The sequence below is a fragment of the Ornithodoros turicata genome, unplaced genomic scaffold (assembly GCF_037126465.1).
Source record: "Ornithodoros turicata isolate Travis unplaced genomic scaffold, ASM3712646v1 Chromosome22, whole genome shotgun sequence".
Taxonomy (NCBI): Eukaryota; Metazoa; Arthropoda; class Arachnida; order Ixodida; family Argasidae; genus Ornithodoros; species Ornithodoros turicata.
Window position 1 is genome coordinate 1,298,139 of NW_026999340.1, and position 26,658 is coordinate 1,324,796.

Below are 26,658 nucleotides of genomic sequence, written 5' to 3' on the forward strand. Positions count from 1 at the left end.
AGAGACGTATCCAGCGCCTGCTCTTGACTACAAGTCTTCGTTCACTGCCACTTTCACCACTTACTGATATTAAATCAATGTCGGCAGTGTGTCGGCAGTGGATCGTCCATGTCTCGCGTCGATGTCAGTGTCATGCTAGCACCTCGTCCCATCCTTGAGTGATGGTCGATTTAGTCGTTTAGTGCCAGTGTTATTCCGGCGGATTCCGAAAATAGTGGACGGAATCCGGCTGGACATATCGAGGAGTCCTTTGATAGCACCGTGAAGGCCGTCGGAATGTGTACTTCCTAGCAGTACCGGAAGAGATATCTGGTCCATGTCAAGAAGGAACCAAACACTTGATATACAGGGTGTCCACGCTAAGTGTGAACAGATTTTTTAAAAATATATCAATCACTTTTTCCGAGATGAAATCAATTGCAATATAGCATATGCTGAAGGGCACTCCCTAGGGGGCATTGACAGACTTCTAAGGCAATATCTTAATTAACTTTCAATAATTAGCTTTTTAATTATAAAAGCTACGAAGTTGCTCCAATGAGAACATCTGATCTCTTCGGTCACCAGATACCAAAGCCGTTTTCAGAACAAAAATTCGTTCGATAAATCGTCCGCAGAAAATTCGTGAAGGAACGCCATTTTTTTCTTTATTTTATTCATTGCGCATCTCTGGAGACGCGTCTTTCCTTCGCCCCAAAAATGAAAGAGCACACTATCACCTCTTGCGTCCTGGAAAGAGATGAAAAGAAAACAGAAAATGCAGCCCCAGATAAGGGCAGTCGCGATAGAGTCACCCGATAGATTTGTGTTTTTGTTTTGTTTCCGCAAGTTAAAGCTAATCTTCGACGCATGAGGCGGCACTGTGCTCTTTTACTCTCTCACACTGGGGGTAAAGGAAAGCCGCTTCTTTGAAGATGCGCAATAAACCAAATAAAGAAAAAAATGGCGTTCCTTCACGATTTTTTTGCGGACGATCTACCGAACGGATTTTTGTTCTGAAAACGGTTTTGGTATCTGGTGACCGAAGAGATCAGATGTTCTCATTGGAGCAACTTCGTAGCTTTTATAATTAAAAAGTTAATTATTGAAAGTTAATTAAGATATTGCCTTAGAAATCTGTCAATGCCCCCCTAGGGTGTGCCCTTCAGCATACGCTATATTGCAATTGATTTCATCTCGGAAAAAGTGATTGATATATTTTTAAAAAATCTGTTCACACTTAGCGTGGACACCCTGTATATGAACACTGCCATATATTTGTTGATCTGCCAATATGTTTACCGACGAGTACGTTGTGTATACAAGAAGACTGTCAATGATGTGAATCACTTACTCTAGTCAGATCGCAATATTGTAAGCTGGTGTGACACATGGCATATGGAATATAACAATTGTAAGCACAGAATGACTCGAAAAAGTCAAATATTGCCAACGGTATGCTCTGGATAACCTTCCGTTAGCAGCTGCTAGCAGGCAAAGGTATTCGTTCATTTAATTGGGGTACAGAATCCGATACTGAATACGCCTAAACTGAGCCGTTGTCCAACAGAGACTGACTTACTACTTACTTTCACATAGTTATATAGTGACATAGTTACTTTCACGTGCGCCTTGTTCTCGTAAAATCGCGCATTTGGGTAATAAAACTGTGTTCCCGGCGATTTTAATCCAAGCGCCATCGAAATTAATCCACGTGCCATGCAAACTTTATGGGGCATGTATTAATTTAGCTGGATTAAAATCGCCAGGGAAACCTGTAGTTTGGATGATCATATATGCAGTGCTATAGAACGTTGGACACATATATATTGATCGGTAACTAAACATCGTATTTATTGTACTGGGTACTGAGCCATTGACCCCATGTTAACGATACAAATATTACATTTCATGCTACGGTGTTTCCGCAGGGCGAATAAACGAGAGACTGGTTATCAGAGCCATGCGGTGCTTGGTTGGTTCCCGGCAGATTAGCAGAGTTCAGGAGAAACCAAACACCTCGAGGACGCGTATGACGAAGTCTTCAGAAGGGGCCAGCGGGTAGTTGTCGAAAGTGTCGCAATGCTCCGTGCGACCATTCGTTAAGTCACTGTCGACATAAAGCCCAAGCCCATTCCTGTAATGAAATTTAATCATTCAGAAACGCACAGCCATTTTTGTGCATGTCCAGAAAAAGCACGCACTAAGCTTTTTTACACCCTTTTTCGTGTCAGTTAGGTGCGTCACATCAGACACCCTTTTGAGTGTAGCAGCCAGAGAGTCGAATCGAACCCGAACCCGAACCGGAAACAGTTATTAACCGTCATTTTTGGCCGAGCCGGAACTGAACCGAATCGAAAGAGTCGACGCCATCTTGGAGCTGAACCCGAACTAAACCGGTAAAAAAATACCGGTTTCCGGTTCAAATAACGGCTCACACGGAATTAAATGCGAAACTTTGGATGTTGTGCATGAACACAAAAATCATTTTTCATATTTTTTCTTCATTTATTAGCTTCGTAGACAGTCTTTCTTGCCGAAAAGGTCGTGCCCTGCAACAATGATTTGGATCTTCTTCAGTCACGAAATAGCAACAAATAGTAACTGAAAACTGCCAGGACTACTAATGTCTAAAACATACACATAAATACATATAAGAATTAAAGGTCAACAGGACATAAGGGACAGTTTTGGGTAGTAGTCACTATACACAGGGTGTCCTGGCGCTACATTTCAAGATCAGTCCGTTTGCAACAAAAACCTGTCAGTTTTTCTTTGACAGCGCTATGTCTTCGAGATCATCTCTGCCGTTATCGCAAGCATCCTGTATATAAATACCAATACGCGGACCAACCGACGTATATGTAGTCGGCTGTGCGACCCTTCGGTCTTTCAAATATTCTCCCCTTCGTTTTTTCTTTTGCTTCTTCTGTTCTCTTGCACGTAATGCATTGTGAAAGCAAATACCTGAGCTCAGCTCTAGCACGTATTCGTGTATACAACGCTGCAGCATAATTCCCAACGTGTGCGCGTGTGAACTTACATAAGCCCCTTATAAGCTAGCCACACTTAATGAAACGGAATGGCGGTAAGTTCACCTCCTCATCAACTATAATCTTGTGTAGAGTCGTTCTCTCCTGGCTTGTTGAAAGCAGGGGCGTGTTGAAAAAACGCAGTCATTCGGAACGGTGATTGCTCAGGAGGTGAAGTTACTGTCATTCCGTTTAAAGCATTAAGTTTGCCGCGTGCCTAGGGTACTAGAAAGTAAAGCACCGGCCACACTCATGCTGGTCAGAATGTAAAGAACATGCCAAGTTGGCTTTCTTTGTGGATTTAAAATAAAAGAAGCAAAAACGACCATACTCACACAGTATCTAAAACTCGCCAGTGGGTCTAAAATGAGTCGAACTCTCTGTTTGCACTTGCTTTGTGTTTGTTCCACAGACAGTTCACGCTAACGCCGAGCATGGCGGCGGTCAGTGCTGACACAATAACGTGCCCTTTACACATAAAGTCCCCGAGCTCACGATCGCACCATTCCAATCCAACTACATACCATGAAGCGTCGTTATTTGATTAACGTGTATTCGCGATCCTGACTGGTAACGAATAATTTCGATTACTTAAATGACTTAGGCCAAGGTAGCAGATATTCCTTGTGAGATACCGCTAACAACCCCGCGACCTGAGCTACGTGCGGTGAAAGTCAACCCAAACCAGTAATTCATGGGTATGCTCTTCTTGTAACCGCTACTAATCTTGTCTTTCATGTCGCACAAACTCTTTCAAAATCCTGAACGATCACTGACGCCTTCCTGCCCACTTCAAACACTGTAACACACACACACGGAAGCTTCTTCTAACTTGCCTGTTGTGCTTCATTCGCAACCGTCGTCCCTGAACCGGTTCGGGAACCGAACCGTTTGGAAAGAACTGGTTTGAACCATTATAATTGCCTCCTGGACCTGAACCGGATCGGAACCCTTATCGCGGAACCTAAACCCGAACCGGACCGTTAAACGTTTGGGTTCGACTCTCTGCTAGCAGCTACACCGAACATGGTATATTTCGAACAGGGTGTATTTCACAACACCTACACTTTTACACTTAAAAGGGTGTGAGTCATGGTACGCCCACATCACCTCTTAAAGGGTGTAACGTCTACCTAGCGGTTGTGCGGCTTGTTGGTCTACACTAGTAATACTGAACTGGTATAATTTTTGGTGTTTTCTTTTTTTGTTGTTGTTATTGCTATAGTGGTGACCATGCTCACTTGAGTGCGGCAAACAAGGGCAAGCTACTTCGAACCCCGCGGGTGTAAGTCGGCACCCTTGGGCAATGGCGTAACGTGTGCAGCTTTGTTTCTTGTGTTTGGAGTATGTCATGCATACCAGCCAAAGTAAATGGAACTCCAAACTGGTGTCATATTGGGCCTATATACGGTGTGATATACAGGTAAGGGTATACGCGCTATAAATTTAGAGACACACTTCAAACATCACATAAATGGATGACGAACCAAAGGCTCACTTAGAAAGGCGTAGCCTAAATAAGAGAAAGCAGGTACTATATGCATTGACTCCCTTGGAATCGTCTGGAAATTCGATAGCCCTGCTCGCATTCCAGTCAAAAGGAAGAGTGAGGTGTCAGTTTCATTTGATTATATAGACAAACACTGAAGTGAGGAATTGCTTGCTGTATCCACTCACCATCAAGATAACGTTTGTGTTTCTTGCTCGTTTTGGCATAAGGGAAAATTAAGACTCAGTGCAGACACCACTCATATTCCTCGACAATGTTAAATATTTTACAGTGAGGCAAACACCCTGAAACCCACGCTTATGCACCCATCTTAATGCACCCTTATTAGTCCCTTAACACACCAATGTCAATGTGAACGCAATTCACACACATCTACGAGAGGGTCAGCCTTGGAGGGTTGTAATCTGCGTGTGATTTCGGTGTATATTGCAAAATACACCCCTCTTACACTAGCATAAGTGTAAAAAATTAGGCGTGCAGGCGCGACAGCTGTGTTGCATGGCCTCTATGGGAAGCATTTCAGTTGCGTGGAATAAATGCGTAGCTAATTATAAGGGTCGTTTTCTTGGTTAAATTTGCCCTCACATCCTTTTTCAAACGTTTGAGCGTCCCGCTACAGCTTACTCGATCTTGTATTTAGTAACGGTCAAGAACGCCGTAAGACGTTAAGTGCAAGCGAACATGCACCGAGATTTTCTCCTCCGATTCTATTTGACGCTTGAGTTACAGAAGGCTCGTTAGCCAGAGTCATTATGTGGCAAAAGTTGGTAGATGACGCAAACCCTTCTCTCACTCCTTTCTGCCGTCCTCTCTCCATGTGTCCATATCTTACACCGCTTATAGCCACAGCCGCAGTTGCTCCGTCTCTCCGCATACGCAACCGACATTACAACGTGAGACTGTCGCACCCCTTGTGAGGCGTGGGCGGAACCATTTTAGCGCAGGCTTTTCCCAAAGTGAGCCTGAGGCGCCCTCTGGGAGGCGCCGCCGGACGAGATTGGTGCTTCAGACACTTTTCCGCTGACTCCAGAATCACCCCTCCCCCTGTTGTACCTCCACTTTGCCGCTATCGCTGTAAACCCCCCACGCCTGTCCGCGCCACACTGTAAGAAAATATTCCGTTTCAAAACTGGACCGAATGCTGCTATCCGTTGATGCCAGCCAAGTCCCCGTAGTCTTCCGTTACGGCTCTGATGGTAGACGGCGAATGTACAGGAATGCACCCGCAACTGAGAAAAACGGTGTTGAGTCTGTTGTGCACTGCCAACGGCTACCACTCAGTAAATAGTACATCATCACGGCTGAAGCGCCGTTTGGGCAAGGTACTGCTATATATCAGTAAGTATAGGAAACTGTACTCGTGATGTGCCTCTTGATTACGGCAGCAATTCACTAATTATAATGACGGGGCTCTGTGCAGTAATGAAACAATGATTCCACTTTAAAACAGGGATAAATGCTGTCGACCATGATGCTAGCTGGTTTCCTGTTGTTTTCCTTTACAGTCCTTATGATCAATGCGAGATGTCCTGAGATTTTGTTTCATTGTTAATTGTTCAATTCTCATGTTTTGTGTGTCCAGAGAGGATAGCTTTTCAATAATAACCCTTTATTTTGGAAATTACTGAAAAGACTACAAATAACTTGTGCATGACTTTGGTGGTGGAACATATGACCGCTATGTATCACATGAGCTGAAAAGAAAAGAAAGTATTACTGAGCCTCCTTAGTCATAATACTTCCACAACAAATTAAATTATTTGATGAATAAAGAAATGTAATATGCTCGTAGGAAGCATTTACAACTTACATGTTCCCACTTCTTGCTGTATTCATCTGCGGCCCTCATTGCCTCACGCATTTATGTATGTATCCCTCTTGATTTTTTTATGCCTGCTGGCTCCCTTCGTTCTCAATGATACCAACCAGGTGCCTAAAATCACAACCAATTAATAAAATTTCCTTATGAGTATTCAAAATAATTGCATTAAATATTCTTAGTTTCACATTTATACTTAGTTTCAGGACAATCACTCCATTTCTCTACCAACTATTCCAAATAAGTTTATGAAGAACACTACACGTCCACCACTGCAAGTGGCACAACAAATTTCTGAGCACATAGATAGGATTTTTTTTCATCCGTGAAACATGCTTATGAGCATAGTTCAGCATGGCAGAGACACCACCATATGTGAAGCATATGAATGTCTCTGAAAGGTTAGCAGTTGATATGGCCTCTGCTATACGTATGTGTTACATTGCCTGCTGTATTTACTGCAGTATGTATCGTACCAGCCGAGTAAATATGTAGTATAATATAAGGAGGGTTCTTGCAAGACAGGCCCGCAGATAATCTAAGCTAGAGCACCATCTAAACTTCCAAACCAGTTTTTTGTTACTCTACTACATCACGTGAGTTTCAAGATGCTATATTTTACCAGTATGTGATATGCTCTCCTACAACATTTCAATGCATATCACAACATTTTTTTTATACCTGCTGTACTCTATCCAGGTAAGCCATGCAAACAGCAAATATACCTGTGAATAAATATCAGGAGTGCCTCCCACCTTCAATGGATATACAGGGCCATGACGCTGCCATGTGTGCCACTTCCTGTCGTTGAGAGGGAAGCAGAACATTGTCTGCTTCCAATGCATCAAGTACTGTCTTGCTGAGGCTCTCCCAAGGGTAATAAATTTGTCAGAGGAGAGGCGTTTGTGGGATTAGTGAAGGTGCACTCACACATGTTGACTGATCTGAACAGGAAAGCAAAACAAAAAATGGCACTTAAAGCCCCAAGCAAGAGGGCAAAGTGGCATCTGGAGATGTATGCACTATACCTTGTTTCCATAGTCCATTTTTAACAATGAAAAATGGCATCGAGGCATTTCTCAGCACCAGCAACCATAGAGCGAAGTGATAACTCATCCATTAAATACACCTAGAAAGAAATAACTGGTGTGACAAAGATTTTTAGAACAACAATGCAATTGAAGCTCATACGAGCGTTATAAACGTTATAACAAAAGTGGCATACCTGTATGTTGCCCTCCTGACAAATTCCATGACCCACAGCAACTCTGATTAGCTCCTCAAGACATGTTACTGACACCTAGTTTTTCGTTTTGTGATCTCTACTCCTGATCTTCAGAAACGTGTAGTAAACAAGAAAGAAAGAGAAAAAGAAGCAGCATTGAGCAAGCTCTGAAAACCACACACATATAGCAACAACTGTAGCATGCACAGGGAAAGATATGTACCTCTCATATGGAACTTTCTGTGTCAGAAAACGAAGTTATTAAGCAAAACAGAAGTAGTGTATATATTTTGCAAAAATTTGGTTAAACAGACTATATATACCTCCATAATCATGGCTGAGCAGCGATATTCTGAGGGAGACAACAACAGAGTTTATTACTTCATAAGCTGAATATGGATGACTGTCCATTAACTCTGAGGATCGCACACAACAATATACACTTGTCTCTGAGATTCAAGATGGTATAGACTGAGGTCTGGTAGAAAGCTTGATGGTGTTATGCAAAAAAGAAAAAGAAAAATTGGCATCACCTCAAGGCCAGTTTCCACAAAGATGTGTACCGGTTTCCCGAAGCGCAGGTTGTACTGGTCTCTGGAGACCACAAGATAGTGTCCTGTTGTATGTTGAGTCCCAAGAATAGTGATTGTCGAAGCACACAAGAAGGGACTGTCAACTCACAGTGCACGATGCATCTGTGATGAGGTGATGTTTTCAGCGTGCAATATCTGCTTCTTCACTGTCCACACGGCTGGCTGCAAGAAGCCACAGAACAAAACTTTCAAGACAATACTTTTTGTGTTGAATGCGTTGGCGTTTCGTCAGGATGACTCATGGAGGAATTGGTTCTACAGTTCTTGGAAGCAGCATTACGTCCCTCTATGGTACAAGGAACACCACTTGCAAAATCTTCATGTGATAGCAGATGGTCGAAAAGAGCTCGACGAGAAGAAAATTTCTGCAGCAACAAAGTGCACCCGTATATCACCTACCAAGAGAGTGCAAAAAAGGGATCCATTTATAAACAGCCTTCAGCTGTGCGAGCATGAAACCGTTACTGGTGAAAATTTTGACGCCGCTAAGACTAGTGAAAGGTACATTTGTTTGGAAAGACTGTTAAATGTGACCTCTTTGATGAATTGCAAACTGTAGAGGATCGGAATTTTGCAAACAGGATGCCCTCCTATAGTGCAAATGCAACAGATTTCAATGGAAAGTATAACAGTCCATATCGGAATGATATCCACTTTGGAGATTGGGACACTTTCAGGTGAACATTCCACAACACAGGAATTCCGTTTACTCCAGCTCCAAGGGGGGGAAAATAGAGTCACAACATTTATCAATTTTTTGTGCGCGATCACAGCAAAACACAAATTATTTCAGTAGTCTCCCCCTGCACGATTGAACGTTAGGCAACTCTTTACGTTTCTACTCATGATCTACACACAGTGACACACACAGACACTGCTTTCCTGCTGTTGCACACCGTTGCTGAGACGCGTATGCAACGAAACAATTTTTGCAGCCATGCTTACAAGTGGTGCTCGTATTTGACTTGGTATAGTGGTGGAACAACGAAACAGGTTTTGAACTCACCTTTGCTTTGCGGGGGTACAGTCGGCCAAAGACCAAACACTAGATGCACTTCCAAACACTTCACGGAGCGTCTCATGCGTCTACGAGGAAAGAATTTCGCGGGCTTCCGGTTAGCGGCTCAGGTGACAATGCTGTATTGCTCCGCGCTGCGCACTCGCTGACGGCGAGACGCCGGCGTCCTTGAGTCTGCCACATTCATCCGAGCAAAAAGTTAGGCCCGAATATTGCGATATCACTGTTGGATCGTTTAAACACGGTAAATATGTGCTTCGCTGAAGACATGTATCGTCTTCCATATTTCTGCTAGTATAATCGTGACGTGGTCTGAACAAAATATTTCATTTTCAGCGATATTGCTCTACTCATTCCAAGAAAAGACGATGGGATAGCAACGGTTCATGTGCCGCTACGGAACTGGAGCAGCAATGAAAAAGAGAAGCTCTCGTTCCGTGGGTGGCGTTCCGTAAATTTACGGTCTTTTTTAACAGTGCAGGGAGGAGGCAAATAGAGTGACAGGAAGCGGAGAGGAGTGAAACTGAAAGCGGCGCGAGGGGGCGGCAGCTGCGTGCGGAACCGGGGAACCAAAAGGAAGCACATCGGAAGCGTTCGAGTGGAACAAAGCGAACACAAAAGTAGCTTTGAAGTGAAAGATGAGCAACGTGATGCCAGCCAGTTCAAAGCAATTAAGTGCTTGGCGTACCATATTTTCGGAACCGTTACTGCAAAGTCCTTCCAATCTGGTAAATACCCTGTAAACTCTCAAGCTCCCTGCTCTACCGGCGGCGCCATATGTAAACAAACGAGGGTGAGCAGTGTGACGCCACAGGGACACAAACGCCCTCAAAGTGCCTTTTTCTCATTACCTTGATTCCCTGGCGCTTTACCATTAGGTGGGCGAAATGAGCTACACAACTGTCGAAATGAAGAGGGTCAACTCGCAGGAACACGCTAGAAGGATATCATACTCCATTACTGAAGACTTGCCAACCGCGAGGCACAGAGGCAAGCTGCCCAGTGAGAAGTGGAAAAACAAGCTCTCTGCCGACGTCCCTCGAAATCACCATTCGGACCGCCACTTCAGGTAGGGTGTCAACAAGTGGCAACTAGGTATTAAGAGAGATCCGACTCCGACCTGACAACGTTTGGCGCTTGCTCGACGTGTCTACGTTCACTGCGCGCCGGCAAGGCTGTGGCGCTCGCAACGTGCCAAGACTATATCTATCCGCCTATGGCGACCGACCTGTCGGAGCTCGACTTGGTGAGCGAATGCAGTTTATGCAGATCAGACGCCTCGATCATGTCCTCATGCACGGTGGATGTGAATACGGCATTAAGGGGTCAGCTTTAATAACTTTTGAGGAGGGATAAAATGCAGGGTAGCGGTTTGTACATGATGAGAAGGAACTCTGAGACAAGGAAATGGCGTACGAAGAGATGTTCTCCTGTGTGCGACTGTTCCTAGTGAGGGAATTCCCTTCCAGCAATTAATAACTCTTCTACAAGCATTTCGCAAACACATATGCAGAACGTCACGGAAAGTGTTGCAACATTTAACGGCAATTCGGAACGGCAGCGTCACCAAAGGTCACTCGCAGCTGCTGCTGAAAACCGCGACACCTCCCGTGATCGTCTACATTTGTTTTGTTTTTTTTACCCAAACAGTTGATTTAAGCCCCTGCAATATGCTTCCTTCGTAAACTAAACTGGCGAGAGAAATACGACTGACCCGGCTCCGACCTGTATCCTGTTCTGATTGCCCGAGAGGAAAAGTTTGGATGTATGGGGCACGTCAGTGGCCGATGCTGCTCCAACCCATGGAAAGCAACGGGCTTCTGGGACAAAGGTGAACAAGAACGTCTCGCCCGTTCCGAAGTAGGTCTGTTTCCGTTCCTGCCATGCAGTTGAACAGTATGCACCGAAACGCTGTCAGGAGATACAGAGTAAGCATTATGTGTGTCATCATAACAAGTGAACAATTCTGTCAACCGCTGCTAAAATGTCACATTCTTTAACGTGGACTATTCCAAAACAAGCGTACACCTGTCACGTCACTGATGCACCAGTGTTTTTCCCATTCCGAGCGTATTTCACTTAACCCTTTCATGCACACCAGACACAATGCACCCTGAGAACACTAATTATCTCAACTAATTATTATTCTGAACGATATAATCATCTCTCTTGATGAGTTAAAAATATATTTACGTCAAGCTGTTCACATCACTCGCCTGCCAGCGATAGTCGTGACAATGCCCACTACTGCGAGGACAACGGCGATTGCATCCAGCAACAGCAACCACATAGACATCGCCACCGCCGCTGCATGTTCATATTGTCGGTACGCGTTCGCCCTTGAAATTAAACGTTTGCTCTTTAAATTAGGAGTGGTTGGCTTTGAGCATGTTTTGCGACGAAATTCCTTTTTGGGGGCGTGATCGCGTGCAGTTTTCCGTTGGACGCACCACTATCAATTTGGGGACTTGAGCAGAGCTTCTCTATTAGTTGATCAAAAAGTTCCAGAACTGATTTTATTGCTGATCGACAGAGGGCAGCAGGGGGTGCGGTGGCCTCATCTGGAAGACGTACGTGGCCCTAACCAATCAGTGTACCGCGTGGTGTCATCCGTTCTACTCTGGGATCTGAGTTTAGCAATTTTCTGGTCCCGGGCAGGACCCTGTCTGCGATTTCGTCAGGAACATCAAACATGAGCAGAGAGCAAACTTTGTGTCATACTGCCATATATACTGCACATATACTGTCAACGGGATACGCGTCGTCTACACTGTAGAAAACGAACTGGCCAGCCTAACTAATTTCATAAGCGATTACCTCAAAGGTTGCACCGTTGAGCATTCCAAACCATTTGTTGACTGTAAACAACACATTGTGTACTCCATCCCCCTAACTTGTGGAAAATCCTATGTGGGCCAAAGCAAACGCTGTGTCAACGAACGTTTACTTGAACATTCCAGCCCTGTCAAAAATAAGAGCCAGTCCTCAGAATTGGCCAAACACGTGATCTCCTGTCAAAGTTGTGTCCCCATTTTCCCGCGGACCAAGTGTCGTTACACTGTAAGGGATGATGCTAACCGGGTCATTCTTGAAGCCGCTGTAATAGGCTCGGACAATGCTTGCGCCAGCCAGCCTTCTGTCAGTCTCCCTGAGGCCCTTTGTAACATCCTCTCTCCCTCCTGACTTTTTTCCTCCTCCTCCTCCAATAAATGCTTCCATTGCTGGTTTTGAGCCTCGTCTTGTCTACTTCTTCGTGTGTTATCGTTCCCTCAAGCTCAAGGTATGCCTTCGTCGAACGTCGTAGACGCTGTAGAGAGGTATGACTCCTATCAGCTGAGCGAGGATGGTCTTCTGGTGAGATACATCCCCCAGGAAGACGACGAGAAGGTCAGTGACTACCTTTTCAGGATCGTTGTACCACGAAAGGTATTCCTCAGATATTTCCATAACTCTGCGTTAGCAAGTCACGGTAGCGGCAGAAAGACTTATTTTAAGTTATGATTATGATTATTGGAGTTTTATGATTATGGCGCACAAGCAACTCAGGCCAAGTGCGCCTATTTAAGTTATGTCGTATCGCGACGTGGTCAGGCACGAGATAAGATGTCTTGCGGTTTAATTGCAGCTGTCCAGTGCGTCAGAAGTCTAAACCTAGGGGCGGACAGCCACCAGGATTGCTGCAACCGATTGTCAGTCTCGAGCCTTGGCAGATAGTCGCATGTGACGTAATAAGGCCAACCCAAGAAGTCCCCGTGGAGAAAGGAGGTTACATTGACACCTCATTTTTGATAAGACTTTCTTTCACAAAGTGTCTCACAACTAGTTAGCCGTTGCGAAGAAGTTTCAAATCCACATCGTTTTCAAGAACAACTTCCGTCTTGACCGCCTCACGCCTTTTGCCAAACCTGAAGTTTTTTGCAAGAATCACCGGAATAAATTTGTCTCCTGTTCTTCAAACGTTGTTTACCAGATCCCCTTAGCTTGTGGTTTCTGTTATATTGGCCAGACAAAACGTTGCTTAACTGATCGTTTGAGAGGGCATTCATTGAAAGTAAAAAATAAAGCTTCAAACTCTGAAATTGCAAAACATTTGGAAGAATGCTCAGATTGCTTCCCTCTATAGGATGAAACAACTGTAAAGGCATCCGAAGACTTTTGAGAGAGACCCTTTTCATAACTTCTTGTGGGGAACTGTGTCAGCAAACATTCCGTAATCCTCGGTCCGGCCTTGAACAGACTGCTCGTTCCCCCGAATTGACCTCCTATTTTGTTCTCAACTGGTATTCTCTTCCCTTCTGTTTGTATATATTTCTTGTTTGTGAAGTAAAATTTTCAGCTGTGTTTGAGACTTCGTGTTGTGTCTGTCCCTTCGTGTTCCCTAGTCTCGGGGTTTTTACATTATGGATCATCTTCACCAGCTCGCTTGCTTCCTAGCCATTTTTTCATTATTTTGGCAATTGCCATTGCATTACGAGTGGGATTATGTGCTATACTGAGTAAAATGACCACGGGGAACCCATTTCCGCAAAGAAAACGTTAGGTTGCCTTGGGAAATTTCGGAGTTGAATTCAAGAAATTATCTTTCCGTCAATTGAAATGAACTAAAAATGTTAACATTATGTGGCAAAAGTTATTGGCAGAAAAAAAAATCTTGACCGCATGTCTCTCTGGGGCCTACGTTTCTTACTATTAATTTCTATCATGGTTGGTGGACCACCCTGTATATATACAGGGTGTCCACCGTAACTATAGAATTTTTTTTTTAAGTAGAAAACCACATTTTCCCAGTTTTAACCAACGACGATGTACTCTACGCGCTATAACTCCCTCAATTGTTGTTCTGAAAACGGTAACGTCACCAGTGACCCCAAGGCATTCGATGTTCTCATTGGATCAATTTTCTATCATTGATAATTAACGAAATTTAATTAATGCATCGTCACAGAAGCTTGCCTGAGCCATCTGAAGGTGGGCCTTTAGGCGTAGAGCACATTGCCATTGGTTAAAACTGGGGAAAGTGATTTTTCTGTCTTTAAAAATTAGTTACGGTAGACACCCTGCATATATAAGAACTACTATAGACAGGGTGTTTCACCTAAGGTGATACAAAATTCTAGCTGGCTACGTACTCGCCGGAGGATAATCGGACTTTGGGCATTTACCTTCTGGAAAGTTTTGCCGCCATTGAGGAAGGCTTTAGAGAATTTTTGATTGCGGGAATTAATTTTTTTCAATCGAACTTTGAAAATTGCCAAGCGAACCTCTTTTTTTTTACAGAAATATGAAGCCCTCCGCGGATAACCACAAACCTAACCAAAACTATGCACAGTATCGCAACGGAAATAGTCTAAAAAAATTACGCTTTAGCCCCGCCTGCCTGATTTTCGCAGAGAAGCGCGCGCGAAATCTGCGTCTAGACGAGAGAGTTTCCCCGCCTTCATTTGCCTTGGTTTCTTTGTGAGAAGACGGTTGTTTTGTTGGTTGTCGTCAGCATCAAGGTCAAACCGGGAAAAAGAAAGGTAAAACAAGAGGCGGGAACACTTCCTCCTTTCCACGCAAATACCTTGCGTTTTTCTTTGCGACAACTGAGCAGGCGGGGCTAAAGCCGAATTTTTACTAATGTTTCTGTTGACTAGTTGTGTTGCAATATTGTGCATAGTTTTGGTTGGGGCTGTGGTTATCCGTTAAGGGCTTCATATTTCCGTAAAAAAAAGTGAGGTTCGCTTTGCAATTTTCGAAGTTCAATTGAAAAAAATAAATTTCCCGCAACTAAAAATTCCAAAGCGTTCCTCAACGGTGGCAAAAGTTTCCAGAAGGTAATTGCCGGAAGTCCGACAATGCTCCAGCGAGTACGTAGCCAGTTAGAATTTTTTATCACCTTAGGTAATCACAACAGTATAGAAGGCTGACGAAAACGTTACGCGGCCAGTACTACATGGCACTAACAGTTACTGAGAGTATACATGCTCGAATTTACAGACAATATATTTATTCATTTCTTGCGCTGATACGTTCGTATCTCACCCCGCGCTTCTGAACGTTGAAGAACGGTACTCACTCGGAACTGTGCACAATGTATTCTTTATATTACCTCGCCTTCTGTGGTGAAGATGGTAAGAACGGTAGGTTCCCATGTTTCTACCAGAGCGTAGAAGTTGGTGAGGCTGCTGCCATGCTCATTTGTGGAGTAAATAAGCTGGGGCTGCAGTATTGAAATACGAGGAGGAAGCCAGGTCCATAGAAATACCATCTGTTTCAAACCAAATTATAACACAGTGAGAGTATAAGTAGTGGTATTTGCTATAACTATAGCGCCGTGCAACCAGGAGTTTACTAAACTCCACATGGTCCTCTCGTCTCAACATTAACAGAAAACTGTCTCTGGACTTGATACTCCCTTGCAGGATAGGAATACGCGTGCTATGCTTAGAGTAGGCTTTCTTTCTGCGATGAGTTTGACGAGAAACGGCAAGCGTGGTAGCTGACGTGCAGCCCCACAACTGTTTCAGTGAAGCCAACACGGAATGAGAGCGAAACAGTTTCTCGTCTCTCTTCCATCCATGCAGTGCAGAAAATTACAATGTTGTATCGTAAAGGCATTTTAATGCGAGCATCAGTGCACTTTCTACAGCTACTAAGGAAACCACGCTTACGTGTTCGGGCTCCAGAACATCGGATGTAAAGTCGGCCATGGGTAATATGCCCAACGATAACGTCCTGAGTTTGTTGTATCTCTCCTGTGTGTAAACAAAAACATCACGCATCAAGGTTCCTGTGATACAATCCCGAGTATTTCTCGATTATTCATTTGCGAGAAATGCGAGGAATCTTCCTGACATGAACACATCACTAAATACGTAACTTCACTTAAGCGAATCACGAGCAGAAACGGTGGAGCATAATAGAAGCACAATGTTGTACTTGCTGGAGATCCTACTTAGCCTCAGTGTACGTGCATTGACAGTCGCAACAATCGAGCACGTTTTATTGTGCATAATGCGTTAGATCAAGATCAGTTTTGTGCACATTCGAAGCAATCTGAGATACGACAGCTATGCGTACCTGTTTAGGCCCTTGCAGGAATCGCGTAGCAGGCCAACTTCTTTGTTCAGGGAGGCCAATAGTGGAAGAGGATCGTGACCTGCATGGTATACTCCGGCTGCGTACGAACGTCTCAGCTTTCATCAAGTGTTTGTTGAGTACCTTGGTGCTGAAGCCCTGCATGGTAAAAAGGCTCTCAGAAATGAAACTTCCCATCGTACAGACGTACCTGGATGCCATATGCTGCCTTCAATAGGTGTTCCACATCAGCGTGCATGTTGCGAGCGTATAACACAATTCTCTCCAACACAACGCCCGGATCTGCTAGTGCACGGGCTGGAACAAATACGCGTTTACTAAATGCACATTGTACGCCGACGGCTCTCTAAATGTAGCTGGCTATAGACGTTAATTGCTTTGCTTTGCACTAGGCAATAGCAAACACTTAAGGCCCGTTCCGACATACAGCGCTATTTTCCCCTCCTCTCCCGGGTGCGACTCGATGGAAAACAGCGCTTGGCGAAGTTGAGCTTCGGTGAACTTTCCCATCGCTGTCTCCCAGCGATGGGCAAGTTCACCGCTGTCTCCCAGCGAACTCTCCCAGCGGTAGGCTCCCTGAACCAATGAGAACGCGGCGCCGCGTTCACGTGACGGGGCTGCCTTTTTTTTGTTCGATCACGTGAGATCACCAAGTACAGCGCTGGGACAAGCGCTGCAAGTGCGAACACCACAGTGGAAATACAGCGCTGTTTTGCAGTGCTGTGGTGCAGCGCTGTGGAGCAAAGCGCTGTATGTCGGAATGGGCCTTTAACCTACATAGCACGAAAACATAACCTAAGACGGTTAACACGTCTGGAATGAGGCGCCAAGGGCGTTACTGCTTTCAAGACATTCGTGGAAGACATATACGCCGTGATTGACAGCAAGGATAACCGCCAGTTACGTGGTTATACCATAAACCGTATAAAGCACTTTGCCTGGACATTAGCCTTCACTAACAGTTCAGATGGCGTCGCATACAGTATATTCCACGGCCTGAGCACATTTCTGCAATATCTTATACAGCACCTACCTCTCCTCCGTCCTGGCATAAAACGTGTGAATATGCTATCTCTGTGAAATTCGTCTGCAGAATGAAACAAACACAGCTTAGTTTTTCACATTAACTTGAGTGACGTTAGGATGAGCCCGTCACATTCGCTTTATCTAGGATAGAGCGTTCGTGCCTTGGGCGCGGCCTACAAAAACCAAGTAGTTCACTGATTGCTTACTTGCGTGATCATGTATAAAGAGAGATAGAATGGCCATCGCCACCCTGTAGAATGCCCGGACTCCCTCAAGGAGGAAGCAGTCGACCGCACGAACCTTGAGCGAAACATCTGATCAGAGGCTTTAAAGCAGTACGGACCTTTCGCTTAGTTACCGAAGTAGCACGACATAAAGTCGTTGTCAAATCTCCACCTAGTGTATCGCTGCACAAGAACACGTACCGTTGCTTCTCTTTGTCCGTGTATTCTGCGTCATTTACAGGTTGGTACAAAAGTTTACGGAACACGCGCGCGACGTACAAGGTGCGACACCCTAGCGGCTGCCGGAACAGGGTGGGTTCACATCTTCGGAGGGATGGAAGGGTGTGCTGTTAGCGACACACTATTCTAGTTCTTGTGTTACTTGGGTCTTCCTGGGAAGAGGAAGCTACTGCTGTGTGCCGCCTACAGCGTACCCTTCCACCCCTCCAAAACAGTCAACTCACCCGCCTCCGTCAGCAGCTAGGGTGTCCCACCGAAAAAAGTAGGCCACTCGCGCGTTCCGTAAACTTTTGTCCCAACCTGTACCATGTGGTGCCAAGTATTTTTTTTTACTTGCTCACCGCCCAATTGGGCCAATTTTGCTTTGATTTCTGTATTAGATAGGGCAGCACGTGGATATTGGTCCAATGTTGGTTGAATAACAATGACGCTATAAAATATAAAATATGTTGGACTGCACAAATACCAGCCATCTTGCCGATGAAAAGATGGTTTTAACAAGGTATTGCGAGGTAACTTAGAAGGCTACAACATCGTTCCAACAGAATATTGCTGCTGCCCATCATATTGCTATGGAGATGGTGTGGCTTAAAACGGGTTTCTCACGCAGGGAATTGGTATACATAACGCGCGATCTCTGAATGCGCCTGCTGTGGGGGTGTTTACATGGAGGGGAATAGGGAATCTGCTCAGCACCACAAAATTCGTACCTCATCAAATCAGAGTAATAACTTCAATCACATTTTTAGTAACATGACGTATATTTACAATTAGGTTCTTAGAACAAATCACATATGCGATATGTATATCAAGTACCTGGTTGAAGTACCATTAATGCTTCGTATTAGACTGTTCGAGGCTGTTGTGCTTTTGCGTTCTGGTTTACTGCAAAGTCTAAATTGTTAATTTAATGTAAATTTATTTCTTAAAGGTTGATCGGTTGCTACAACTTATATACTATCAAGCAAAAGTCGGTACGGCTCTTTCATTATGAAGACATAGTAGATTGCATGGGATGCTAGAAATAGAGCACAGGCAAGTGCCAATTGCAAAGACACACGCAAACTAGATCAAATGTTCTCAACGGATACCCTGAACAGCTGCCCAGCCCTGCCTATCTTGAACACCGGGACTGAGGAGTATCGTTCATGTACAGAACGAGTGAGTTGCATTCGGATCAGATATTTTCTTCGTTTTGAAAAACGATAGGTAATACGCAATAAAGATTTATCGCATAATGCGTGTCTACGGTATATGTATGTGATGGACGATTCTATATTGCACTTACAAGATGATAGAAAGGAAGGCCACGGAAGATCCATAGTAGCCACGTGCGGAAGAGCTTCTCCAGTTCATCTTCTTTGCCAACTTTGGCCAAGAGACAACCGTATGTCTTGCGCTATGGAAGGGAACGTTGGATGAGTTACTGTTAGAGCGGATGCGTTGCAGCAATATCTCGTGAACAAGGGGAAGTGGGAGGCCGGAGCAAGTGAGGTTTCGTCGATAAATTCTAACAACTTTACATCGAGATGAATAGGGAATTTCATCACCAACAGGGGCAATACTCTTCCCGATGCTGGTGGTTATATGGGGAATAAATTATAAAACGTGGACACAGCACCCTTTTCCACAGTAAGGACACCATACACTGTCCTTACTATCTACACTGGTATTTTAGCAGGTACATAGGGGTGCCGCTTGTGCCATCAGTCCACAGGAGCGAGTTCATAATCGTTAAAATTTTGCTCCTGACGGAGAGCATGCCGTAATTTTCATGCACAGTCGAACAATCACAAATGTTTGTGCCGCCTATGACAGCTCCACAACGAATCGAACAAATGAACAGAACCCTTTTGCGAAGTGCGTACATCGTCTGTTCCTCCGTTATTACCGTATATGACCAGGAATGCGAGGGAATGAGAGATTGTCGATTTTTGTTTTCTTCTTTTTTTTTTTTTTTGACAGTCCGAACTAAGTCTTTAGCAGGCAAATTCGCCAAGTTACGCTAAACCCGAACATCAGCACGAAAGCGGTCGAGTCCCTAGGCTGACAAAATGATGCCTCGAAAACTACGGCCGCGCGACAATTTTATGTGCACAACTCCATGAGATATCAACCGAGAGTGACGCTTAAGGTGGCGATCCATCGAGAGCGACAACAACGATTAACTCTTTGTTGGACACTGGGCACCGGCATGCGGGCTCCGGATGCGCCATGCAATCATTTCCCCCTGAAATTGCTTCCTCCCTTCCATGAGGGTAACAGTAACATGAGACGCAGCTTGACTCTTCCATCTGTGAAACGTGTCATACACGGCCAGCGACTTGAATCCAAAAGGCAACTTTATTGTCGTCATCCACGGCTTAAATACTGCCGGCATCGTCTTCGTCGTTATCACACTATTACTCTGCTGACATCCCCCTTTCTTCAAACAAGAAACCAAGTGAGAATAAACGTATAAAATGACACTAATAGAAATCAGTCCGGGTAGCGTTTCGGTTGTTTCTTCGCCCTTGTGCTTCTGCGTGGGGGTGCTGGCACTTCTCCAGCCGATGAGTCTTCCGCCTCCACATGATCCATGGGTGCTTGCATTCTGAGATGCTCCCTGGTCCTCGTCCTGGTAACTCCATCTTGGGTGGAAACGTCATATGATCTTGGGCTGGTTGCATGTCCTACGACGATGGCTGGAGACCACGTTTTCTTATTCGTGTCGTAGATGGTCACTCTTGACCCCTTTTCCACTTCAGGGAGCGGCCGTGTTCCTCGGTCGTAGAATTTCTTTTGCTGTTGACGTATCTCGCTGAGTCTTTCTCTCACGGTGTCCGGTGGAACCACAACAGGCTTGTAGTGCTCCGTAGCGCAGGGTACCAAGGTTCGGGTTTGGCGACTCATCAGCCGTTGTGCCGGAGACTTCAAGACACTGTCGCGTGGACTGTTACGCCACTCCAAGAGTGCGTAATAAAACTCCTCAGCCGTCGATGTCCTACGAAGAAGCTTCTTGGCCTCTTGCACGGCACGCTCCGCCATGCCGTTACTTCTCGGATGGTAGGGGCTAGCTGTAATATGACGAATCTGGAGGTGTTCCAAGAACTGCTTGAACTCATAGCTGCTGAACGGAGGACCATTGTCGCTCACCAAAGTTACCGGCAGCCCATGGGTGGCGAATACTTTCATGCAGAAGTTGTTGATTTGGCGGGCGTTTGTAGTTTGTAGTTCCTGAACCTCGAAGTAGAATGAATAAAAATCCACCATGACTATGTACATCTTGTGGCCGTGTGCGAACAGGTCCAGCCCAACACGCTCCCATGGCAACCTCGGGATCTCATGAGACAACATTGGCATTTTCTTGTTCCTCGGCTTGTTTGCTTGACACTCGGCGCAGTTGTCGCAGACCTTGTCGATGGCATCGTTCAACTTTGGCCAAAACACGGTGCATCTTGCTCTTCTTTTCATCTTTTCCTTACCGACGTGCGCGGCGTGCAGGTGCTTGAGAACAGACTTCCTCATCGAAAACGGAATGACGACCCTGTCCGAGCGCAGAACAATGCCATCTTCCATGTGGATATCTTCTCTGTGAGGCCAAAATTCCACTGCCAGGCTGGGAACCTGCCCTCGATGTACAGGCCAACCAGAGTCTGTGTACTTGGAAAGAAGCTGCAGCTGTTCATCTGTTTTTGTAGCTTCCCTTATGAGTTGCAGTCTCCTTTCTGCAATGGGAAGTTCCTGTAGGGTGTTTACTTGAAGCATCTCGTCCGTTTCGTCCATGACTTCTGTTGTTGGAAATCTTGACAGGCCGTCTGGCAGAAGCTGTTCTTTGCCAGGTCTGTACCTTACGTCCAATGAGTAGGCTTGCAAACAAAGTCTCATGCGCTGTAGGCGTTGAGGACACTCATGCAGAGATTTTGCGAAGATGGCCTGCAGCGGCTTATGATCAGTTTCTACCACGACTGTGTGTTGTCCGAATATGTAGTGGTGAAATTTCTTGCAGCCATGTACAATCGCAAGCATTTCTTTTTCGATTTGTGCATATTTTTCTTGTGCCCCTGTGAAGGATCTTGATGAATAGGCTAGGGGTTTTCCTTCTTGCATCACAACGGCCCCCATGCCGTACTGGCTGGCGTCTACAGATAGAGTGATTTGCTTTCCAGGCTGGTAGTAAGCCAGAACTGGCGTCTTGGTGAGAGCTTCCTTTAAATGCTCGAAGGCAGTTTGGTGTACTTCAGTCCATACCCATGCATTGCCTTTTTTAAGGAGCTCTCGGAGCTCTGATGTGTGGTGAGAAAGTCTCGGAATGAAGCTTGAAACGTAGGTAATCATTCCTAAAAACGTTCGGAGCTCATGTACGTTCTTTGGCGGTGCGATGGCCCTGATGTCTTCAACCCGGTTTGGGTCGACTTTCAACCCTTCCGTCGTGAGTATGTGTCCGAGGTATTTAACTTCAGTTCTTGAAAACTGACATTTCTTCAGATTTAACTTCAGGTTGACTTCTCTGCATCTTTGGAGCAGACGTTGCAAGTTTTGGTCGTGGTCTTCCTTGTCGGTACCCCACACCAGGATATCATCCATCACGACTTGAACATGAGGGAGGCCTTCCAGTACATCATTCATGGCCTTCTGGAAGACTTCAGGCGCGGTACAAATCCCGAAAGGCATTCGTGTGAAACGGTACCGCCCATATGGTGTGCTCATGGTGCATATTCTCGAGCTGTCCTCATCGAGAGGAATCTGCCAGAATCCCGACGATGCGTCCAGCGTGGAGAAAATTTTTGCTCCCGCCAGCTTGGATGCCACCTCCTCCAGAGTTTTCATGGGATAGTGCTCCCGCCGTAGGGCTTTGTTAAGGTCGACCGGATCCATGCAGATCCTCAGCTTTCCTGGTTTGGAGACGACCACCATGTAGCTGGACCAGTCGGTGGGCTCGTTGACCCTCTCAATGACTCCATCAGCCTCCATCCTTTGGAGTTCAGCTTTCACTTTATCCCTGAGTGCTAGCGGAACCTTTCGTGCCGGCCGTACTATGCCTTGTGATCCGGGTCGCAACTTCATCCGATACCTGACTCCCCTGAGTTTTCCCAGACCAATAAAGACATCTTCAAACATTTTGGCCGGGTCAAACTGAGCAGCGTTATTCTGTGTCTGTGCGCCGAGGGATCCGACTCGGTTGAGAAGACCAAGCCTTTCGCAAAGGCTTCCACTAAGCGTTGTCTGTACGTCTTCATCCACAACGAAGAAATCTTCGAGAACCCTTTTGCGCGGTGTCGACACTTCAAGGACAACCTTTCCAACAGCTCGCTTACTGAACCCGAAGAAAGTCTTCAGTGTTGCACGGCTCTTCATGACGTGCTTCGTCGTGATCATCTTCACCAGCCTCAAAGGGATCACTGAGCAATTTGCTCCTGTGTCCATCTTGCAGCGTAACTTGTCCTGCTCGATGCTTATCTCCGTCGTCCAACGGTCATCTGCTTGGACACTGCCAACCGACACGTGACAGAGCAGGTAGTCTTCGTCGCTCTCACTCTGAGATGTCTCTACGCGAACCTCGTTCAGCTTCTTCCCTTTCCTGGGATTCCTCTTCTGTGGCTTCCGGGTCCTCCGTGGCGGTCCGCGGCAGACCTTGGCGAAGTGGTTTCGAAGTCCGCACTTGCTGCATTGTTTTCCGAGTGCTGGGCAGTTCCCTGAGCGATGCTCCTTGTAGCCACAATTCCCGCAGGATGTGCAAGTTGCTAAACCGTTTACTTCTGCCCCGTCAGGCACCTTCTCTTTGCGTATTTCCATAAAGCGCTCTTTTGACATCTCCTGGGTTCGACAGCACTCGAGGACCTTCGTGAAGCTTGGATTATCGCTTATGAGTTTTCTTTGTAGTTGTTGGTCTTTGACTCCCAGTATTATACGGCTTTTCAGCATCCTTTGTTCGAAGTCGCCGAACTCACAGTTCCGAGCCAGCGTCCTGAGTTCTGTGAGCCAGTCGTCGAACCTCTCGCCTTCCTTCTGGTCCCGTTTTCCAAAGACAAATTCATGGTAGGTCAGGTTGACTGTTGGCTTCATGTAGGCCTCAAACTTCGTTCGAACGACCTCAACGTTCTGCTTGTCGGCCTCATTTTCGAATACGAACGTATCAAAGATCCGCCGCCCTACGTCACCGATGCATACCAAAAATGTTGCTGCCTGTACCTTGCTAGGTTGTTGGTTGAGGTGGGTTGCAACGGCGAAGAGATCATACTCTGCTCTCCAAGTCTTCCATGCTTGCCACATGTCACCGGAAATATCCAACGGCTTGGGCGGTGGAAGTAGACTCGTCATGACAGGAGCCACCGGCGCGGTGGACGTAGGAGTGGAGCTCGGTTCTTCAACCCGCGATGAACCTGATGCGTTCTCCATGACGTATATGTTCGAAAGGCGCTGCCACCATGTGAAACGTGTCATACACGGCCAGCGACTTGAATCCAAAAGGCAACTTTATTGTCGTCATCCACGGCTTAAATACTGCCGGCATCGTCTTCGTCGTTATCACACTATTACTCTGCTGACACCATCAAAAGGTGAGGGCATTTTAGGAAGTCTTTTCTTTTCGGAGTTTTCGGTGACTGTTGCATCGTTGCATGTCCCATTTCATAAACCTTCGCGAAACGTCAGGTAAATTTTTGCTTCCTCTACTGCGGTTATGACGCACAAAAAAAGCTTCCACGGGTATAATAGAACGTTCGTGCATTTGAAGCGTCAGAACCCGTATACCTCGCTAGGGAGGGTGTGTTTCGCATGGCTGAAGCGTTAGGCTGAGTTAATTGGCCGATGTACGCACATCGAATGCAACTGGCAGTCGTAGTATTTCTCGCCGGTCCATTTATGTGAAAACGAGGGCTAACGACCACGGTTGACGCGTTTTTCAGTCAGACGATCAGAATGGTCCCAACAATATCCGAAAATTAGGTGAAAGAATGAGTGCACGGTTCCATGCCTAAAGCAGACGCAAGAACAAAGGAAGGCCGCTCGGGTAAAAGAAAAGTGAAAATGTCGGCGGTAGTGATGATGGAACAGCTTGCCGTAGTCAGCCACGCTGACGCGGGTAACGTGCAATAATGCGTCCATGACCCACATCACAAGAAATTATACACTAATCTGTCTTGAAATGAAACCCACGGAAAACACAGGAACAGGAACGCCACCACACCACATCCAATGAGAATGAGCAATTTTTGCGCGATGACTGTCGTGCCTGAGGCTAGTAATGCCCTTTATCAAATCGTAGGAGATGTGCAGCCTGCGCATAACGGGGTACCAAGTTCCTTGTGCAAAGCATCTGTGCAGTATGTGCCTCTCTCCGTAGTGTGTTGGGAAGCCTGTTTACAGGCAGTCAAAAGGTGCCTGATGTCAAAAGGTGCCTGAAATTCCTCAGTTCCTCAGCTGCCATCATGAGACAAATTAGGTAATGAGGCGTGTCACTGATTGAAACGCGGGTGAGGTCATGTTGCTTTACAGGTCCTTACATTGAGTTTGTGGTGAGTCCCTTACGCCGTACGTCTGTTTGTTTTGCAGTTTAATGGTGCAAATTGGCCGTTGGACGTTCGAACGCTGCAAAAGGCATGCTTTCAACGAAATTGTGCACAGAAACGTCATGGTATCAATGTGTCAGGACTTGCAGTGTTCCTGTAGGTACTGTGACTTTCCCGGTTTGCATTTCTTTTTGTTGTGTATGGTGGTCGATACTGGACACTTCAATACCCAAGCCTGCTTTGGATTCGAATTTGGACGTATGTACAATATGTGTACCTGTTTCGTGTCTCTATGACTAATAAATGTGTGTAACAGTACACATTCGTTGTTCTGTGGGGCAAAACTGACGTGTTGCACTTTTCTCGTTCGGGATTTCGTATTTCACTCCTCATTTGGTATATCATGTGGGGTCGAGAACTCCATCGAAAGAACATACCTACTATAGCCCAGAAAGAGTACATGCTTACTCCTTCTATAGGTGGTAAAAAACTCCGCTGGAGGGGTTCGCTATCGGACAAGCCGTTTACTCCTCATCTGGAGTTAATATCTGCATTTTGTGTAGCTGGGTGATTCCATCTCAACTAAGGCAGGGTGGTCCGACAACCATCACCGATTTCCGTAAATATATATTGGACCGGAACACGTATACACAAAGGAGCGCAAAAAATGTTTTGGCTCTATGTGCTGTGGTCCGTCAGAAAAAAAAAAATATTTATTGCTCCTGTGTGAATGCATATTGCAGTACAACATATATTCTTTCAAAGGAAACGGTGATGGATGGTGATGTCCGCCCACCCTGCCTGGGTTGAGATGGAATCACCGAGCTATACTTTTGTGAGCGCAGCGCGAGCTGTGCATGGGCGTAAAGATGGCGGAAATTCGTAGGAGACGACGCTTCAGAAACAGACGCTTTGAAGACGAGGGTTGTCTTCACCCTATGAAGATGGAGCTAGTATTGAGGCACCCTACACGGACTTCCGTTAGAGGGTATAGTGGTATGGGTCCTTCGCACCGCCGATATGCGACAGGTAGACGATGCGCTGGAGATTCCAGAAAAGTATGTCGCAAGCACTGCATAACTAAGTCTAGTCTGTAAGCATGCTCCGTAAACTATGCAGGTATCTGTCTCTTCTCCGTAAGCATACTGTGAAAACTATTCATCCAGAGAATAAATTTTGCCCAGAACAGACTTCTTCGTGCATAATGTCCGTCCAGTAGCGAGCCACTCACCCTTCAATTCCGTGCTTCTTTGGATGGTAACTACATTCAGTACAACTCTTATATGAACTTGTTGTTGAATTAACCTAACAAGGCGCTGCCCGGCTTAAGGAGTGCAGGCCACTACCGTCATTACACGTTGATTTACACGTTAATGTTAAGAATACGTTAATGTTATAGGTTAATAGTGAGTTTTAGTGCAC

At 45.6% G+C, this 26,658-nt stretch overlaps 1 protein-coding gene and 1 long non-coding RNA gene across 6 annotated transcripts in view; both read right to left on the bottom strand.

Annotated features, from left to right (window-relative positions):
* Nucleotides 1–1,806: 1,806 nt before the first annotated feature.
* Nucleotides 1,807–26,658, bottom strand: part of LOC135373193 (GTPase-activating protein skywalker-like) — a 42,900-nt gene continuing 18,048 nt past the window's right edge. For 2 of the 3 annotated variants that reach the window (XM_064606435.1, XM_064606437.1), the window contains 9 exons: nucleotides 19,035–19,145; nucleotides 17,489–17,582; nucleotides 17,290–17,343; nucleotides 16,447–16,553; nucleotides 16,239–16,394; nucleotides 15,830–15,913; nucleotides 15,268–15,426; nucleotides 10,891–11,087; nucleotides 1,807–2,116 (listed from right to left, as the gene is read on the bottom strand). In XM_064606435.1, the coding sequence (XP_064462505.1) occupies nucleotides 1,981–2,116; nucleotides 10,891–11,087; nucleotides 15,268–15,426; nucleotides 15,830–15,913; nucleotides 16,239–16,394; nucleotides 16,447–16,553; nucleotides 17,290–17,343; nucleotides 17,489–17,582; nucleotides 19,035–19,145 (1,098 nt within the window). In that variant the 3' untranslated portion in view covers nucleotides 1,807–1,980. The remainder of the gene's footprint in view (nucleotides 2,117–10,890; nucleotides 11,088–15,267; nucleotides 15,427–15,829; nucleotides 15,914–16,238; nucleotides 16,395–16,446; nucleotides 16,554–17,289; nucleotides 17,344–17,488; nucleotides 17,583–19,034; nucleotides 19,146–26,658) is intronic. The other variant, XM_064606436.1, reaches the window with a different exon arrangement.
* Nucleotides 6,124–10,009, bottom strand: LOC135373194 (uncharacterized). Of its 3 annotated transcripts, none has more exons than XR_010416332.1 (6): nucleotides 9,165–10,009; nucleotides 7,566–8,320; nucleotides 7,369–7,469; nucleotides 7,066–7,284; nucleotides 6,332–6,454; nucleotides 6,124–6,215 (listed from the first exon to the last, which is right to left on the bottom strand). It is a non-coding gene; the product is annotated as an uncharacterized LOC135373194 (long non-coding RNA). The 3 variants fall into 3 exon arrangements; XR_010416333.1 differs by having other exon boundaries at nucleotides 7,369–7,483; XR_010416334.1 differs by lacking the exon at nucleotides 9,165–10,009 and having other exon boundaries at nucleotides 7,566–8,181; nucleotides 8,247–8,792.